Here is a 20270-nt window from a genome sequence, read left to right as displayed (position 1 = left end):
GTTTCAAATATATTTATTCTCAATATGGATGAATACATTAATGTTTTTACATCCGAAGAGCCAATTTACCAGAAAATATAGACTGAATATTTATATTATATTTACATATATTTTTTATAGGTATTAAATTAATACATTTGGTATTTATTACATATTTCCGTCTACTAAATCATAATTAATAAAATTTTTACATTACCTATAATACAAAATCTTAAATCGGTAATTTCTATCCCCTTTCTTAAGAGGTATACGTATATTTATATTATACGTATTTTTTAAGATGTATTTTAACCCTTATTGTTTATTTCTCTTTATATCAAAGAAAAAATATTTTTGTCTTCGTATCTCACCTAGTTAGTTCCTATAAATATTTTCCCAGTAGAAAATCAGTTTAAGCCTTGGCTCACGTTCAAATAGGACAGGCATTATTTAAAATTATTCCAACATTCCTATTCAATCAGGCATTTTCTTCATTTCTCGGTAAACTCATAATCCTCGTCTTTAAACCGGATACGGCCAAATCCCATAAAAGAAATGTAAATAAAATGTAATCAGTTCTTGGCTTCTCGTAAAAAGAAACAATTTATACATGAGCTTCGAGGCGAAATGGAAATTGTACGAGGGATGAATGAATGTGAAAATTGCCTTTTTTTTACACATGCAGGTACGTTGGGGAGCTTGTAATTTTGGCAATTTTGCTATGCCTGTAAGGTAAACTGCTTATTTAAAAGCTGAAGAAAAATATAGAAAACGTATTTTTTGGCATGAAAATAATAAAAATAATAATATCTTACTTTTAAAAAAATGTGAAAAATTATTTTGGATCTTTAAAGAGATAAAAAAATCTGGAAAAGTAGAAATTAACTAATGCGTTTAATACATTTCGTGAATTAAAAATCCTCATTCATTTTTAGGAACTGCTCTCTATTAGACTCCCTTAAAGGTAAAATATGTACATTTCGATGGATTTTTGTTAAAACAGTATAGGATAAAGGATAAAGTTGGAAAATCTAGATGTGGGTCTGGTCTACTATTTTATATGTAACAACCGAATCAGCATATGGCAGGCTTTTGTAGTTACTTCTTCTATATCTTGTTTTAAGTTTTGGCTTAAAGTTCTTTGTATATATAAATGAATCACTTTGATAAAGCAAAAGACCACGAAATCGATAAAAAATTATTAAGTATATGCTGAAAAATACATTATTTACTGCTGTGTATAATTTACATGATTTGACAAGATGCCTTCGTACCGAAGCTTTATAAATGTGAGAAAAATAAATGAAGAATTTAAGACTTTTATAGTAAAGGTTCTTTGGACTTTGTAAAAATATTAGTGATCAAGAGAGTTAAAAAGCGATGGCGCCGATAGCGGTTGTGATGCAATGTTTTATTTGAACGCAAGAAAACTAGGATTTCAGAACTTTTTTGGATCTAATTTATTTTATATTACGTTGTAATAATATAATATAAAATGGCCTAATATAAAATAGCCTAATAATATACATAAATATTACACAATTTATTTTCCTACAAACATATATAATTTTTTTTTCTTTTATAATTCGAAACCTTAACCAGAAATAAAACGTTTTCTTTGGCGCTTGATGAACACTAAAGATAAACACACGGATCACCCTTATAAGTTTAAAGTAAAATGTTTCAACTAGTCTGAAATCAAAGTGAACTTCTTTGAATTTACCGACGCCATAACTGTCGCAACAAATATTGAAGGAAGATATTTGCAAGGTATAATTGCCATATTTTAGTAAGTTGTTTTACTTGCAATTAATTTTAAAAAGACTTATGAAGTCTAATAAACTGGATTGGAGACAAGTAGAAAAAGCTTTTTTAGAAAGGACTTACCTTTTTTAAAGAAAAAAGTTAATATCTAAAAAAACCACATTAGAAGACCTTCGGAAATTTATTTCAGGCAGTGATATTATAGACATTAAAAAAGTGAACCCTAATAATATAAAAAATAGCCATTTAGAGCATCAAAAAATGTCTGTAATTTTTAGGTTTTAATTATGTGTATTTTTGGTTTATGTGGATAGCAACGACTAAAATATAATCATATGTTTTAAAGTAACTAAACATAAATCATGTATTATAAATTTACGCATTATTATATTGTCTTAGTTTTTTTGAAGTCAGAGCTATATTTTAAGTTATTATTTTTTTATCTTTTATTTATTTAATAATGGACTACCTATTATTGTTAACAAGAATATTTTTAAAAAGGCTTGAACCAAATTTCAGGCTGTATCAGAATCTTTCACAAAACTAGGGTTTATCATATTCTCTAGTGGGTACGTCTAAATGATGGAGAATGTACCAGAAAAACTGTTCCAATAAATTTTTTATTGATATTGCAAAGGTAGTTTCAAAAAATGTAAAAATCAAAAAGTAGACCTTTAACGCTTGACAAATGTCTACATCTAAGCTTAACTTAACCTCCTCAGACCCCAAGTATCATATATGATACCTGAGGATTTAATTGTTTTTTTCGGCGCGCTGAAGGAATTCTGCGCCGCCAGTTCCCGATGGTATCATAAATGATACATAGCCAAATATGCACACACATTTTTATTTCGGCGACGCACGCTGTAGTGGTGAGGTTAGGTTAGTATATTGTTTACATTTGCAAGTGCACGTTGCATCATTATGCCTTTTGACCAAAATAAGAGTAAGTAATATTATTCTTGCTTTTTTATTGTTATATATTGACGGCAGGTAGCACATAGAACATGTGTAATAAAAAAAATCTCTCTTAGTAATCTAATCGTGCCGCAAATGGTAGACTTAGTAAAGGTATCACCAGTGATATCTTGGGTCTCTAAGACTACAAAAATAAATTAATTGCTAGGAATTTGTGTGTTAAATATAAAATCATATTTTGGGTTTTTTTAATTATTTGCCTTGTTAAACATCATTATTTCGTCACTCGTCTATGAAATAATTTTTAGAGGCCTTAACCAGCTTCGAGCTAGAAGAATTAGTTCTTAATCTGGACCTAGACCAATCAGATATCGTCGATTTATCGTCCGAGTGTGGGGATGAAGTAGATGTGGACTTTTATCTCTATGAAGGAAAAGGATCATCTGTCGAATCATCGCTATTTAAAACACCAGAAAAACTAGACGTAGGTGGCAGAATGGTGCTGAAGCTGACCGAAACTTACAGACGTACCAAAAAGTGGACAGTACGTACAATTTATCATTTTTTGGATTTTGCCGTAGCTGCGTCTTGGCTGGAATACCGACAAAATGCTATTGCAGAAGGCTTGCGGAGAAAAGAAATCTTAGATTACCTTGACTTCAAATTATCAATTGCCAAAACTCTCGTTTACACTGATATTCCTCAAGCAGATTGCGAGCAAAGTGATTTTGATGAAGAGCAGCTAACGCCCCGAAAACAAAGGAAAATTCAGCCTATTCCAGATAGAAGAGAGAGGAAGCAGGGAAACACTCATCTACTAGTATTTACCAAACACGACCAGAAATCCAGATCAAAATGTCGATATCCGAAATGTGGTAAATTGACATTTGCTAAGTGTGCCTGATGTGACGTATATCTTTGCTGCTCCGTTGAGCGAAACTGTTTTGCTCTTTTTCACCAATAAAGTTTTTTTTTTTGAAACTTTTTTTGTATTTATTTAAACCCAAGGTATCGAATATGATACCTTACTTTTTACAGTAAAAAACAAAAAAAATATTTTTTTTTGATATTTTGTTGTTTTTTGGGCCCAACACTTTACAAAAAAGTACGTGTTTTAAAAAGATATGTTTCCATTTCACCTTGGGTCTGAGGAGGTTAATATATTATTTTAAAATTAATCAGTTTATTTATTTTAATTTTGTAGGTTTTAGTTAAATCTTTGATTATATAAAACTCTAGGACCTTTTAAAAATATATAATATCAATGCTTCGGTATATTGTATATACTTTTTTCAGGACGCTAGAATAATTAAAATGAACATAATAAGTCGACAAAGGAAAATGTAGCTCGGCTAAAAAGCGATTAAAAAGCAGTTTAAGTACCTAATGTGTTCTTACTATTATCACTCAGGAATCACAATCAGAACTTTTAGCTAGAAAGAGGAATGTTAATTAATTAAAATAATAGAAACTAGAAAATTAAAACAAGGTAAATATACAGATTAAATATGAATAAAAAACATTATATATGTGATTAAGAAACAGAAATTTGCTTTTTTTAAATTACAAAAAGTCAAAATAATTGAAAAAGAGACATATCACAAAATACTTACATAAAATAAGTTTAGGTTTTTGTTGAAGAACATGAAGCAGATTATTAAATTTACCTTTAAGATATTTAGTAACAGCCTAGTTCTGAAAAACATATACCAACATAAATATCAGTACAAGCGTATCTAAATTAGCTCTAAACAGAGAAATTGAGCACGGAATACCGAATACCGAATGGTAAATGATGATTTGTCTGCTTTTCTTTAGTTTATTGGCTGTCCTACCCTGAAGATGCCAAAAAGCAGAATCACGTATTAGCAGATATAACCTATGTTTTTTCTTTTGGCTTCCTAGTGGAGTATCCTAACAAACGTACCCCTTATAAATAAATAATTTTTCATATGGTAGATTTGAAATTATCTAAGTATCTAAATATTGTAAACGCTATAAGTGTTTTGGAATAAACAATCATACATTTACAAATGGTATTGCTGACAATATAATACAGAGAAAATTGAAAGGGTGTTAACCTTTAATTTTTCAGTTTTAATAAATTTATTTTATTATTTATTATATTTAATTCCAAGAAATAGTTCATTTTTTCTTAAAGAGATCGTCTTACATTAAATAATAATGAAACAAACTCCAAACTCTCAAATTTGAGACCTGTGACTTGGTCAAAATTGAGGCCCAAAAGTTGGCTCAATAAGAATAAAAAAGGCTTAAAGGTATATTTGACGCCATGTCCAACTGAAACCCGCAAAATTAAAATAGTTACATTTAATTTGTAATGGACTGATTACTGTACTACATAAGCTTTTGTATTATATTATAGCATTTTGTATCGGCTGCATAACTATCTTATGTAGTAAATGTTGTAACACTCGTACAAACAATTATACCTTTAGTATACTTTTCCTTACTGGTATATAAAATAACAAGCCTTTAAGACTGAAATTAAATATTTATTAGAAATTCATCTGCTCAAAAACACTTTCACTTTTATTTGTTAAAACATTCAATGATTAATAAAACTTTTCTTAGAGATAAAACAGTATTAATGAAAGAAAAATGAATACATTAAAAAAATAATGATTCCATATAAAATATAAAATCTCACACTAACAAAAAGATTTTAATGCCGCTCGACGTAGTTATATTTTATAACACAAAACACAAATAGCAAAAAACAATAAAATAAAAGATATAAAACGTTAGGGCCTAAAAGCCGACGCCAATAAAATACGAATCACATTTGTAATAATCGACGGGGCAAGTTATATATAGGCCTATATTCGCCGAGCCAGGCCATTACACACCATGCACATTTAAATAAATCTTTTCGTAACGTTTCAGATAGAGCCAGAGCAAAAAGGGAGAGTTTCGCAGTATTTCAAATTTGCTAGACAGATATTTCGAGTTTTCGCCAGTTTTCTACTTTTTATACGTGGTTGATGTTTGGGTAAACAATAATTGTATGTCAATGACACAAAAAGCTTACAACCTAAACCCTTATATCTTTTTTTATTAAGTTATTTGACGGTGATTTAAAAAAAACGCAATAAAAAATGTAGATATCTTTATACGATCGCACTTAAGACGTAACAGAACTACAAAAAAAAAATGGTCGAATCAACTTCGTTATGAAAGCTAAAAGTTTTTTATAAGGTTTTTGCATAAAAATATGGTCTGAATGGCATGTCAGTTTTGCATGATAATGAAAGAAAATATTATTTATATCTAGAAATAATTGATTATATTAAATCCGGATATAACCTCGTTGCAGGGATTAAATATTATAATAGACATAATCCAGCAGCCAAAGCTGTGCATCTATATACAAGTATAGACGACAAAATATAAATTATATGAAAACACCGCACATGCCATAATATTAGCAACATTCATTAGAGCCGGTATTCGAAAACCAAAATTACAAATGATGTTGGGATTTGGCTATTTACAGACTATTTACAGATATAAGCATCCTCCATAATAGACCAGATCTAACTTTTCAAAATAAAAATAACATGACCTACTACACAAAATTAGAAGAATATGGAATCAAAAGTAAACTGATGAAATGATATTATCATTATTATTTCATTTAAAGAAATTATAATACATTTGGTTAACCAACGCTTAAAAGACCTTAATCTAAATCTGGCAAAAGCAACAATAAATATCAAAATATATGTTATGAATAATTCAAAAATAATAAAGTTGATTTAAATAAAAAATAATAGAGTATTGTTAATTCTGTAAATCTAATAGACCTGAATTTACTCATTTCTAAATTTTAATAACGAAAACTACTTTAATTACCAGCTACGAAATATTCACATCTTAAATTTTTTTTATTTTTTTTAGGAAGTCTACGGAACTCAAGGATAACACGTTTCATACCAAACTATCTATATTGCTTAATGATTTAAAATCCGTTGGCAACTACTGTGGTGGAATTAGTGAAATATAGCTGGAAAAATACTTATTAGTGAGAAAAACATCTGACTATCCCTAATATAATTTAGATCCTATTGTATCCGGATTCATGGAGATTATCGCGTTAGTCCTACAATAGCTAAAGATAAGGTTTGAAAAATACTAGAAAAGCATCTGGAAAATACCTATTACTAAGAAAAGCATCTGATCATCCCTAATATAGTTAGATCTGATGATACCCGGTTTCATGAGAATTAGCGATAGTCCTCCAATAACTGAAAAGGAGGTTTAAAAAGCACTATAAAAGCCCTACATTTTCAGCTCCTGTTCTTCATGGCATTAACAAGTTCTAATGGAAGACATTCTAATAAACAACATATTACCAGATTATACGAATCAAGGTTTAATGCATGCAATCTCAAATCCCTTGCATACTCTCTATATAAATACAAACAAGCCTATTTCTGTGTCGGTAAATGAAGGAAGAACAATCCTTTCACCAAAAAAAAACGTAATCCAGACGAACACAAATCTACCACCTGACCAAACTCCTGATAGAAAATATTGACCTACATTTTATGTTTTAGGTTGCTGAGTTTAGTGAAGCTACACACTGTTCACACATTTACATAATACAGGTTCTAAATAATGTGATCGAATAGCCTGATAAAGGAGATCATGCTTATAGATATGCAAAGAAAAACCCATTAATGTGTCTCATGAAACCCATAATAAAACCCATGTCCTGAATCGTAAGAAAAATGTGTTTGACACAATATCACAGGAACTAATCTTGCATCTATAGCGCTTTTTACAAAATAACTTTAAATGAAATTAAAATCCACGCACGTATTTTACGAATCTTAACATCTTCAGGAGAATAAAAATATAATTCTGGCTGTCTATTGATAACATGAGTTATATGGTTATCAATAAAACTCATTTTTAAATCCTTTGAAGCAGATGGGCATTTGCTACTAATTCCAGGTAATTCAAGCTATATTTATTTTTGTAGGCCGTAGAAATTAATTTTATTTATTATTTATACTTCATATAATACTTTTTTCGGTTTTTGCCTTTTAGGTGTTACAAGTCAATCGAATGCTTCTAATTAGATTTATCGCCGTGTAAAGTTAGCTTACTCTAAACAGGAGTTAAAATGCATAATAGTCAAATCACTTTTTCGGATATCTGAAATTCATTTTTAAGCCCATAACACTAAATATTAATTAAGTAATATAGGAGTGTTGGTAGTAATGCAGATAAGCCTTGGAGTTATTGGATTTTCTTTATTATAACGTTTGATCCATAATTCTAGTCAGCGATCGATTGATGATGTTCGTAAGAATATTGACAAGAAATACACCTATTCCTAATAGAAATATCCCTATTCGTCTGAGAGACAAAACTTAGGAAATGTGGTTGGGATTATTTATGATCAATTCTCTTATTTATCAGCATATTTTTAATATTGCGATTATTATTGACCACCAAACAAAAAAAAATTGTTTTAATTCTATAGTGTGCAGATCGTTAAACAAATTATCAGCATTTATGTTTATTTATTGTATTTAAATATAATTTAATAATGTCCACAATCTCCGCAGTAAATGACACCAGTTTTTATTACAAAATTAAAATAAATAATTAAAAAATTGGAGTTTTCGACTGATATTTGTTTTTTAAAAACATTTTTTTGTTCAAAAACATATTTATACATAATAAATCCAGTAAAACGTAAAATTTTTTTGTAACACCATTTTAAACTATGTTTCAAAGCATATCCCTTACCAGTATTATGAATAATTATTATATAATACTAATAAACAGTATTATACAAAAATTATAATAATTTTCTTGATATGATTAACACTTTCTTTATCACTTTCTAATTATTTACCTATACCCTTCTTAAATAGTTCATATTTAACGAGTAAAGGGTTATACTAAGTAAATAGTTTCTGATCTGCATGGATTAAACTTTTACCCGAAAAATCCTTCTAAAGGTAGTTTATTTTTTTATTTTTGAAGTCATTTTTTATTCTTCTGGATAAATGAGTAAAGCTGGTTATTTTATAAAATAAAATTAATTATAATTGTATTAAATTTCTGCTAATTTATGGTAGTGTTATATTTTTATTATCGAATAGAAAATAACAAATATATTTTTTGGGGCCTGTATGCCATAATTAGATTAAGGTACTCAACAAAAATTTTATGTAAACTTTTTCATGCCCCCACGTTTGTTCGGACAAACTTTCTATTTTTAATCCAAGAAAGACTATTTCGTTTTACTACAACATTTTCGCAAACGACTCCCTCCCAAAGTACCATTAGGATTTCCAGTTGGCTTACCTCTTCCACCTGAGTAATTTTCAATTTGCACATTCTGAGATTAAAGTGGAATTAATGCCTAATGAACAAGCACAGGGCCCGCTACGAACGTAATCATATTCCGACAACAAAAATATATATTGGACCTCGCGTTTTTAAAAATCGTTTTACTAAGCTGGTGCTAATTTATGAGCTGCGGATCCGCGATTAGGGAAACTTATTTTAAAAGAGTAGAAATTTGAATTATTAATATTAGCATAATGAAAATAAATTGCGGTGATAGGACCTCGAGCTACGTAGATAATAAGTAGTATTAATTGCCGGGGGTAAAAATCTAGTTTAAATTAGAATAAAATATTTTATCTACAAAAAGTTAAAAAGTTATTGATGCATGTTTAAACGACGGCAAAAGTTTTAAATTTATTGGCACTTCCGCTTTCTGCAACTAAAAATTAATGTTTACAATCTTAATGTAAGTTTTTTATATTTAGCTACGGAACTGGAATAAAGCCACCCAATAAACTAATCTCTAAACAAGATTATTTGGTTTAAGAAATATAGATGTAAAAAAAGCATGTCTGAAAAACCGTTGAGTCTAAGGTGATTAAATGGCAAGTATAATCCAGTTCAGAATCAGGACGAAGAATCTGGAATATATGGCTTTAAGCTTAGATTAAAGTGGTTTAAATTATTATGGCAATCACCACAGTACTTTGTGCCGTTAAAAAACTTTAAGCTAATCAAGATACAAGCTTACATAATAAAAAATTACTGCAATCACCTGAGCCACCGAGAATTCCGAGGCACACTAGTATAGAATTGCTGACTTTTTAGCAAAATGTAACACTGAAACAATTATTAATTTCTGAAGCTGTACTTGATATATCTAAATCCTCCTCACTGACAAATTCTTGAAAGATTATAGTAAGCAGGGAACGTAAAGGGAAGTAACTACCAAAAAAATAATAATTTATTTTTATTTAACAAATCATAAACCCTGGTGCTAAAAGAACGAAGAAATTTAGCAAAACGCATAAATTCTTAAACCAGAAATACCCTATAATGAGAAATTTGTGACCAGCTGTAAATCTTGATTTCTATAAAACTATATTAAGTTGATTCGCTTCCTAATTTTCATCTTGAGTATTTATGTCGAGATAATTATATCCTCTATCATTATTCAATTATGAGTAAACATTTGTTAGAAGTTTCTTTGGAGAATTCTTCGTTAACGTAAATCGACTGCATTGACTCCCTGAGTCTCATAGTTAATACTTAATTCATGCTTTTTGGCAAACTATTTCAGAAATCGATTTTTTGATTGTGCTTATTTAAATTCATCATTTATTTTACTGCTGAACATATTCAAGAACCTGGTAAGTTATGTGCAAGTTTTGCTATTTTTCCCTTCACATGATCTTATTTATTAGACCACAAATACATACAATATTTTAATTTTTATCGTTTTCATGAGACCGTAAAATAGTTTTTAGTTTAAATACTCTAAAGCCCTTTTTTATATCTCTGATTTTACATCCTTCTGATAGTGAATTTTACTTTACCATAAACGCTGCTTGTCTTAAGCGAGAGTTGACCAAAAAGGTCCAATATTCTTCTACAACAGATTTTAATATTCTACGTCAACTAAAAATTGCATGTATGGTACCAGATACTAGAAAGCAATAGTTAAAATTGTGTCGAATAATGTCTAAAAATCAGAAAGAAGTGGTAAACTTCTTCTAAAAGAGTTAGAACTCTTTAGCAATTATCCCCCTTGTTTTTAATTGTAAGAATATTTAATTGACTTATACATGCTGCACTTTATAATTTTCTACTAAAACATTTGAGAAAGAAAGGTACCGATCGAGTAATAAGGTATCTTGAGTTTCAGATAAATAGCCCGTTTTGTTTTTTTGTTCTTGATTCGTTAATATTCAGCAGACTTCTCTTTCTTTGGAAAAATTAATCTTTTATGTAGTAACAATTATTTATAGTTATCCAATAAAAATATTGACAAACTTCAATTCATTACAAATTTTAGAATAGTAATTTGGGTTGGAATTTATAGAGCTAATTTACATTGGTAATTTTATCCGGTAGATAAAGGAGTTAATTATAGTGAATACACAAAACCAATTTTCAAGTTGTTAATATTTCACACATTGATAAACTATTTTGTATAGCAGTTGACATTTACATATGGCAAGCATATTCGCAAGTTTATGCATGGAAAAATCCATAAACAAACAGTTCGCTTCGAAGAGAAATTACTTTTGATGTAAAAGAATAGTAAAATCCTTAGAAACTTAGGGGGTATCATCCCTTAATTTTTTCCAAATTTGTTAGTTAGAATATAGTATTTAGGAAATAACTGGTTACAAAATTTATCGTTTTTTGGAAAAAATATTTAATAAGAGAATCGATGTAATTTTTTAAATGGATTATGTTAATCAAGTGCTCAATCTTTGTTAATACGTTATCGTATATTCTAAAGCACTTACAATCTGCAAATACATAAAGGACTTAAGTTGGCTGATCGAGAGCTCAATTTAAATGAGGGTTTTTACTTAGAAGCTCCACCTTCTCAATTACAAATCAGCTAGTTATTATGTCTATCTGAATTTGAAGCCAAAATTCAATAATTAAATAATTACTCAAATGAGCTTAAAGCTCATATAAATCTGCAAATTCGCAAAAACAGGTAATTTATTTTTAGCATTTTTGAAATTCTTTTTAAGAAATTTATTTGAATAATACAGTTAGTTTTAAAGTAAAATGGTTTTTACATTTTTGGTCTAATGTATTGTTGGTATTATATTTTCTGAAAGAGTGGATCAATTTTATTTAACTAACCAGCATTATATAGGAAATTAAATGTACTTCATACCTCGACTCTATATTCCTATTTAAAAAAATATGTTACATGATATCTTTTTTTAAGTTGCTACATTTTTACATTAAAAGTTGTCCCCTCTCAAAGAAATAAAATGTGCGTGTTTTTTTGCAGTTTGCCGATAATTTGCTTTCCACCTTGTACCTTGCAATACATTTTTAGTATATAAAAGTTTAGAACTAGCATAGTTATTACATAAAATTTATTGATAATTAATTAACGTTCTAATTAAATTTTATCTATTTAACTATGATTAATTAGTTTTAGAATTGCATAGGTTTCCTACATTATTGCATAGGTTTCTCTGCATTAGGTTTCCTATAAGAAAAATTGTGTTATTGTAATTATTCAATATTCTTTATTTATATTTATTATTATTAATTCATATTTACTTTTACGTTTTCCGGACTCTCTATAATATAAGAGGCCCCTGGAGTTAGCATGCCAACAAAACTACATGTAAAATTTATTTTAAATGTATGAATAAAATTGAATCCGAATAATAAAATAAATAATTACAAAGCAATTTAATTTTTGCTGGCATTTTCCCGTCAAAACTTGATGGGTTTGTAACGGAAGCTTTAATGACGCTGACCGAATTTTTGAACGATTTAAAAATTGCGAACTGGGCAATACGGGTAACAATATCGTTAGGTTTTACCAATTTACAAAGCGCTTGCAGCTAGAAAAAGGCTTATGTCGCAAAAAGGCAATAATAAATTGTTCCTAAAAGGAAGTTAGTCTCTTTCGTTTTATTTGTGTTTTTGTTTCTTTAGTAAGAAGGATTTACCAAACACTTTTTAGTTTTGCAAGGATTCATTATAAACCTCTTACAGAAATACTTGTTAAGACATTTTATTAGAGAAGTTCAACATTATTTTTCTAGTATTTCCGAATTTATATATTTTTAAACATATATTTCTAAGCAAGACATTAATATTATACTGATAACAACATTTTTTAAATAACTATTGCCTAAATAATTACGTAACTCAAGATAATATAAGGCTATGATGGGCTATAAACGTCAAATAGCTTATATTGATCGATTAATTAATTCAAACCTACAAAGTCCTTGGATGTCCCTGATAATGCAGTTAATAACTTATTCCATGCAATAGAGATATATTTAAGGGAAACCTTACAGATTTAAATCAAGAATCCAGCAATCATTTTGAGCAATTTAAGTAGATTTTTTATTATTTAATATATTAACGTTTTTTGCTATTTAAAAAAATTGGGTCTGTGAAATTTTCGTTATTTGGTTAATTAGAAAAATATAAATAATTAATAAAAATAGTTTTTAATTTAATAAATTTCTTTACTTTTCTTCTAAAATAATTTATATTTTTTATTTTTATGAGCAATAATAATTTTAAGACTAATAATTTTTAGGATAAATATTAGATTTTTTGCTTTTAAAATTAATATTAGAAATAATAATATACCTGAAGAGAAAAAATGGGGAAATTTATCAACTTAAAAAAATACAAGATGTTGCGTTCAAAAAACCACAAGTTGGGGTTTGAAAATAACGCTTCTGATTTTTTTCAAGTAGGCCAATGAATTTTACGTAAAAGTATCGTTTTAAATCCATTTTTAGTTTTTTTCTATCTTATACAGGGTAGAAGCTATGTATCTTATTTTACCTTGTATCTCAGAGGTAAAACAAGTTCTTTAAAAACAACTGAGATACCTGCAATTAAAACCAAAATGGGACACACTCTACATGATAGGTGTTTTCTTACCTACCACTCGAGCTAATGCTTTACCTTCTCACTAGCCTTCTCACACATCAAAGTTATCCACTTAGGTCTGTACGAATTATGAGGGTAGTATCATCTGCAAAGCAGTACTATACTATTTTGTACTACAATACTACAATACTACAATACTATTTTGCCAATACTTATGACATTTAAATATACAAAAAAAGCATCGAACCTAGTAATGTATCCCGTGAAACACAAATCTCCACCCTTTGGAATTGACTATTTGTACTTTCAATATTGACTTCTTTGCAATCGGTTGGTGAAGTAAGACTATAACAGGCATAGAGCAGTGTTCCTCTGACACCAACATTTTGAATCTTCGCAAGTAAAATTCAATGCCTTTTACAGTTCAATAAAAACTGTCAGTAGCATATACTCATCATTAAAACTTTCAATCTTAAAACTGGTCTTATTGCTAATTCCGTAATACCTATGATGTGGAAATGTTCAGTTAAAAGACCTGTCACTAGTCGGATTTCCCATCTCTTTAAGCATAGTAACTGTCTCGTGAGACAAGCATAGGGTCCATTTGTTAAAATTTATATGACAGAGAGAGAATTGTATGATTACTTCTGTAAATGTATAATTTAATGTATTATTTCCTCCAAAGCTAGAGATACTAGAGCTGATTACACAAACTGGTTGTTCAGCTCCCGCTCGTGGTTCCTTATGTATTTTTCATATGTTCTTTTGGTTTTCGAGGTACCTAATCTTAAAGAAGCCAAAACGTAGAATTAAGTGTCGGCAAGTACCATCCCTTTTTTCTGCTTTCGAACTTAAGGAGCATCTCACCAAACCAATCCTTTTTCATCAGTAATATTTAACTTGTAATTCTTAAGGCATTCGTGTTCTTTCTGCATGGCTTGTTATTACATAAGTTGCAGTAGGCAAACAGCTCTTTATATGTAACATAATACTGGATATTAGTAACACCTAGTTTTTTTTTTAGCAAAATTGATTTCAAATACGATTTTAGAGTACTTTTCGTAAGACAATAAAAATAATTGTCTACTTGTTCACTCTTAATTAAAGTAAGGACTTTTCAGTACCCCCAAAGCGCCACAAGAGCATCTTTGTTGTTGGTCAGCGAGTCAGATCGTTCTGAAGTCGTAAAGCAAGTATCTTCTCTCTAAAATCTTGAAATTTTAAGGCGATTAAGTAATTTATGAGCCAACGATTTTTAGATGTTTTTTGGAAACTTTATGTTTAGAAAACTTTTAAAAAGTAATATATTATATGAAAACATAAGAATCATCTTCGAAAAAAGCATCTTCGGAAGAAATTTAAAACTTTTTCTTTTACCAGCGTGGCGTCATTAGCAAAACACGTGTTAAGAAGAAAATAAAGAGTTTTAGTTAGCGGTAAAATTGTCTTATGATTTGATTTTATTCCTACATTAAATAAATAAAACATAACGAAAAAAAACACCGCTTTTTCAAAGTGGTTCAACAAATTGCATTGCTTAATTTAGGAACGTTGACGTTTATAAATAACTGTCAAATTATTGACATAACCTATTTAGGAGAATCAAACTAGTTACTATAGCATTGCCGGATTGTGAAGTCATTTTCTTAGGTTTCATTCCTATATTAGTAATTCATATATTAGTAAATAAATATATATATAATATAATAATAGTATTCATATATTAGTAAATAAAGGTTGCAGGTGGGGGGGTTTATTTCGTTTAAAATTTTATTTCGCTGCCAATTTTTTTTACACAAAAACTTTATAGTAACTTCTGTCACCATCTGGCATTTGCTGTATGTTAGAAAAGTCGCAAAAAAATGCGACAAATTAAATTTGTATCGTAGGTCTTATATAGCTCAAGCACCACTTTTAAAATTAAATTCTAAGGTCCCAGAAATAAAAACATAATATTGGTACATATAAGTACTAATATTATCTTAACATTATTAGTTTTGTCTTAGGGGCCTCTTGAATTGTTAATAGAAATAGGCGAATCGAAGTGGTGCTTAACTGACTTAGGAAAATATAGTTACACTCAGAATAATTTTAATAGAAATTCCATCCTCACCTCCCATTGAGCATGTGTGAGCATATTTCTTAAATTTATATCATTTTTAGTTACATTACTTCTTACTTGCTATCTTTACGTTTGCTGCTGGCTACAACAATAACAAAGAAAATTAAATGCGAAGTAGACAGTTAGCAATTTTGACGCAGGCTTCAAGAGACTCAAGCTAGAGTTGGGTATCGCAGCTCTGTTTCGCCCGATTTAGTCAGTTAGATTTAATGGCCCACACAGATGGTCAACATATTCGTTGATGGCTAACTGATTAAACATAATAATCTGAATTAACACTATGCTGTAAGTATTTCCCTCTTTTTTCACGTCTCGTATAATTTTAACTTAAAATGCTTCGATGGTTGCAGGCTTACTGGCATGAACCTGTGACTTCAGATAGCCCCATAGCCAGAAGTCTAAAGGCGGTAAATCGCAAGACCGTGGAGGCCAATTCTGGTCACCAAATCGGAAAATGATACGACCAGGAGCAAACTCATGCAAGATCGTCAATATTTCATGGGCGGTATAATATGTGACACCGTCCTACCAAAACCACATGTCGTCAAGATCAATAGCTTCCAAATTAGGTACAAAGAGATCCATTGCTTTCTGATAAATCATTCGTGAATTTCCTAAGCCCCAAATGCAATAGTTTTATCTATTAACGAATCCATTAAGGTGCAAATGGGCTTCACCAATCAAAATGATTTTGTTTGCAAAATCAGCACGTTGCTTAAGGATCCGATTGGTGAATTCTCTTTGATGTCCATGGTCTGCTGGCAGAAGTTGTTGAATCAGTTGAATTTTGTAGCCATGCAGCTGTAAATCTTTAGTCGAAATTCGCTGAAGAGGACCTGTTGAAATGTCCAATTCTTGTGCCCGATGAAGAATTGATGTCTCAGGCCTTTATCGCGAACTATCGTGATTTTTTGCTCTACGAGCTCGTATCGTATATTTCACATCACTAACCGAACCAGGAGTTTCGAATTTTTTGATTATTCTTTTTACAATAGATGAATTAGGAACATTATTTCGACCAAACATTGGATCCTTTACGAATAAAGGCAATTAAAATTTCACCATTTTGATAATAATTTTTGACAATCAGGATGCGTTGTTCTGCCGTATAATGCCCCATGTTTACTAACTCTCATGTGTCAACTTTCGCTCTGTCACGTCATAATCATATGATCTTATGGCTGTCAAACATGGCGCGAAATTCAAATCTTGAGCTCTTATTGCAACAGCCTTTTTGATTACTGAGTTTTGTATAATTAAAATAAGATTTACAGAGTCTATATAAGGCGTAAAATTATTAAATTTTTCTATTAATCTTAAATTTTACAAAATAATGTATAACTTACTGTACGAACCAACGCTGTACCATAAGCCAGCCAATCAAAAAGGTAATCTGTAAATAATAATAGTAACTATAAATAAAAAAAAATTAATTGAATTTTAAAAAGTACTTAAAATAATATAAATTTTGATTTTACTAGTTTTTATGTTTTTAGTGATTTTGACAGAAGTAGACAAACTTTCATTACAAAAGAAGAAAACGTTATCCACTTTTTTTTAATTTATTAGATTAAAAAACATCGAAAGTAATAGAAGATATATTATTTCTCTACAAAGATGGCAAACTTCTACGACAAAGCGTTCCAACACAAAAAAAAACTTCTGGATTAAAGTTTATTGCGTTTTGATTTGAGTGATACTTTTATTGGTTTTATAATTTTTTTGTAAATAGTGTAATAATACGCGTGTCTAAAAATAATTATTTCAGAATATATGATTTTTTAAATATTTTAGCAGACGTATGTAGCTTTTACTAAAATCTAGTATCTCTAGAGTATTCTAAGCTTTAGAACGTCAGGTCTTAGAATGTCACCCCGTAGAATCTAAGGGATTATATATGTAGATAAGATGTTCTAAAAAATCTGCTCTAATAACACAGATTATTGGAGTATCTGGACGTCCAGAGGTATAAGTAAATAAATAATTAATTGACTACTATGGATTTTAAAGAGACAGAAATTCTTGAAACATTTCGCCCATATTAATTGTACATTTTTAATTATTTAATTTAAACATAGGTATACTTCTATACTTCTAAGGTTTGTATCCCTGTATAAAAATATTAAAATTAACAAATAATTTATATTAAATATTTTTGCAATAGACTATTATTCAATCAATACGAGTACTGTTAAAACTGCGTACATTAAATTTAAGTTTAGCTTTCAACCTTATGAATTTTAATATTGTAGTAAGGCTGTAAAATTAAGGTAATTCATTGCTCTTTGCAAACTTTTATTGCCGAAAGTGTAACCGAAATTTTAATACCTCTTGATCTGTTATCTTGGTTGCAATTAGTATTCGGGTGCTGCAGTCATGATTGTCACATTAAACCCGCCGACTAAACTTTTAACATTGCCCGCTGGCGCTGTCGTAAAAATGTTTTGTGCTACAGGCGATCGTGACTGCAATAGATTGTACGGAGGGTTTCTCATTTATGTGTAAGAAGATGTTGGACAGCGCTTTTTGATATGTATAAAACGTTAGTCACTTGTTCTTAAATATGGTTACATACATTCATTTAAAAATTTAAATATGTATAATATGCTGATCAGCGTAATAATATCAGATACGCCGATGATTATTGTCACTGAAAACGAAGAAGATCTACACAATCTAATGAATAAGATAACCGACACTTGTACACAGTTTGTTTTAAGACTTACAACCATTTAAACAAAGTATACGATCATTGGCAAAGAACCTAGTATTGGGGATGATGGTATCACGATCAATAACAGAAAGCTGAAGAGTGTTCATAGGTATCTCGGTAGCAACATCAATAATTAATGGGACCCAACTGTTGAGATCAAAACGAGAACAGAGTAATTTTCGAGCTGTCTTTGTGATCATAAAAAAATGCTTAATAGTCACGACTAAAGTTGCGAATAAACATGGTATATGTCTATGTCTTTTGCGTTTTCATATAAAGCATAGAAACTTGGATACTTGTCGAGATAATGCTTAAACATCTAGAATCATTCGAGATGTAGATGTACCGATAACTAAAAATCAGTTAGGTTTTTAATTTGACATTTGCGGCAATAATTTAGAAGTAGTTAAAATTATCAAACGATGCAAAGTAGAATATTTTGGGCATATCATAAGACACCCGGAGAAATATAAGATCTTGCATTTCATATCATAGAGGGAAAAATCCTTGTCAAGCGTAGTCCAGGCCGAAGGGGAACATCATGGTTAAAGAATTTGAAGCAATAGTTCAAGAAATATATAAAAATAGTTAGGAAATAAACATTATACAGTTCAACTTTTCTGAACAGCTGCTATTAAAATACACAAAATTTCTTTATATTGAAAACATTACATAGTTAACATTTTTCGATCAGTTTATTTTTGGTAGTTATTTCTGTTGACTTGGTGGAAACATCTTTGAATATACTGATTATATTAGCTAGTTTAACCTGTTTCAGACTTCTATGTTTTACTGCTACATATTTCTTTTGCAAAATAAAACGTTAGCATAACATTGTACTTAACTCAAGTTTGTCAACATAATGTTAACTAGTAGCTGCAACGTCGCGATACTTAGCAGAGATATATTCCCCATACCATCAAAGTACTACCAATATTTAGTTCTGAATATTAAGGTATTGTTTATTTAGGTATGACCTTAGAATTTACTAAAAGATTAAGCACTCCTTTATGTATTTGGCTTTTATAATTATACCTATAACATTGTTGCATTTCATATATAATTCGTTTATTTAGTTCGCATAAGTTGTGTTTATCTTAGTATTAATTTTAAATGTGATGTCATATATGTTTCTATTCTTATATCTTCTGGTTGTTATTGAAAGTTTTCTTTTTAATTTGGCTATTTTACACACTATAGAGGCAGACGAATATGCAGAGCCTCTAACCAATCAAGCTTAGGCTTTGGTTATTACATGGTGCAATTTTGATACTGTTGTAGTAAACGCCTTTTTGTGAGTAATTTATTATATGATTTTAAATATGTTTATGTATCATATTTTGAAAACAAATTGATATACACAAAAGTCTGCTCTGGTGGATAGATAGTTCTATACACCTGTCTAGCAGTTGTGTAGCACTGGATTCGAGTCCTAGACTTGGAATAGTCGTTTTAATTTTCATTTGAAAAATAAAAGTATTTTTCAAGATTGCCATTCATGTTCTCGCCGTATCCTATGCCGTATTAAAGACAAAAACTTTTTGAATTTTTCGTTAACCTCAAAAAAAAAATGGTTGTTTTAATGCCGAAAGAACTATTTTGTAAAAAAAAAATCGTTTTTTTTTTCGATGCAAATTAATTCGGTTTATTTGTGTTTTGCAATTTTACAAAAGGTGTTCAAAATGGCCACCACCTGCTGCTATACACGCCCTACACCTTTTTATAAAGGATCGCTTAATCCGTTGAGCGTGCCCAGCTCTATTTATCTCTTGAGCAGCAGTTTGGATGCGCTCGCGCAGATTTTCAATGCTTTGTATATCCAAAAGCAGAGTTCAAAAAATTTTAAAACGAACTTAT

At 29.6% G+C, this 20270-nt stretch overlaps 1 protein-coding gene across 1 annotated transcript; it reads left to right on the top strand.

Annotated features, from left to right (window-relative positions):
- Positions 1-2615: 2615 nt before the first annotated feature.
- LOC126743267 (uncharacterized) lies at positions 2616-3638 on the top strand. Its single transcript, XM_050450271.1, has 2 exons — positions 2616-2689; positions 2970-3638. The coding sequence occupies exons 1-2, from the start codon at positions 2668-2670 to the stop codon at positions 3563-3565; spliced, it is 618 nt and encodes a 205-aa protein (XP_050306228.1). The 5' UTR covers positions 2616-2667; the 3' UTR covers positions 3566-3638.
- The last annotated feature ends 16632 nt before the right edge of the window (positions 3639-20270 follow it).

The sequence above is a fragment of the Anthonomus grandis genome, chromosome 12 (assembly GCF_022605725.1).
Source record: "Anthonomus grandis grandis chromosome 12, icAntGran1.3, whole genome shotgun sequence".
NCBI classification, from domain to species: domain Eukaryota; kingdom Metazoa; phylum Arthropoda; class Insecta; order Coleoptera; family Curculionidae; genus Anthonomus; species Anthonomus grandis.
Note: the sequence above shows the minus strand (reverse complement) of the source record. Positions and strands in the feature narration are given on the sequence as shown.

What these genes read in the sequence shown, in the direction of transcription:
- LOC126743267 (XM_050450271.1), top strand. Translation starts at nt 2,668, where the DNA reads ATGCCTTTTGACCAAAATAAGA. An exon ending in GCCTTTTGACCAAAATAAGA is followed by an intron (nt 2,690 to 2,969) that starts GTAAGTAATATT and finishes AATAATTTTTAG; the next exon opens with AGGCCTTAACCAGCTTCGAG.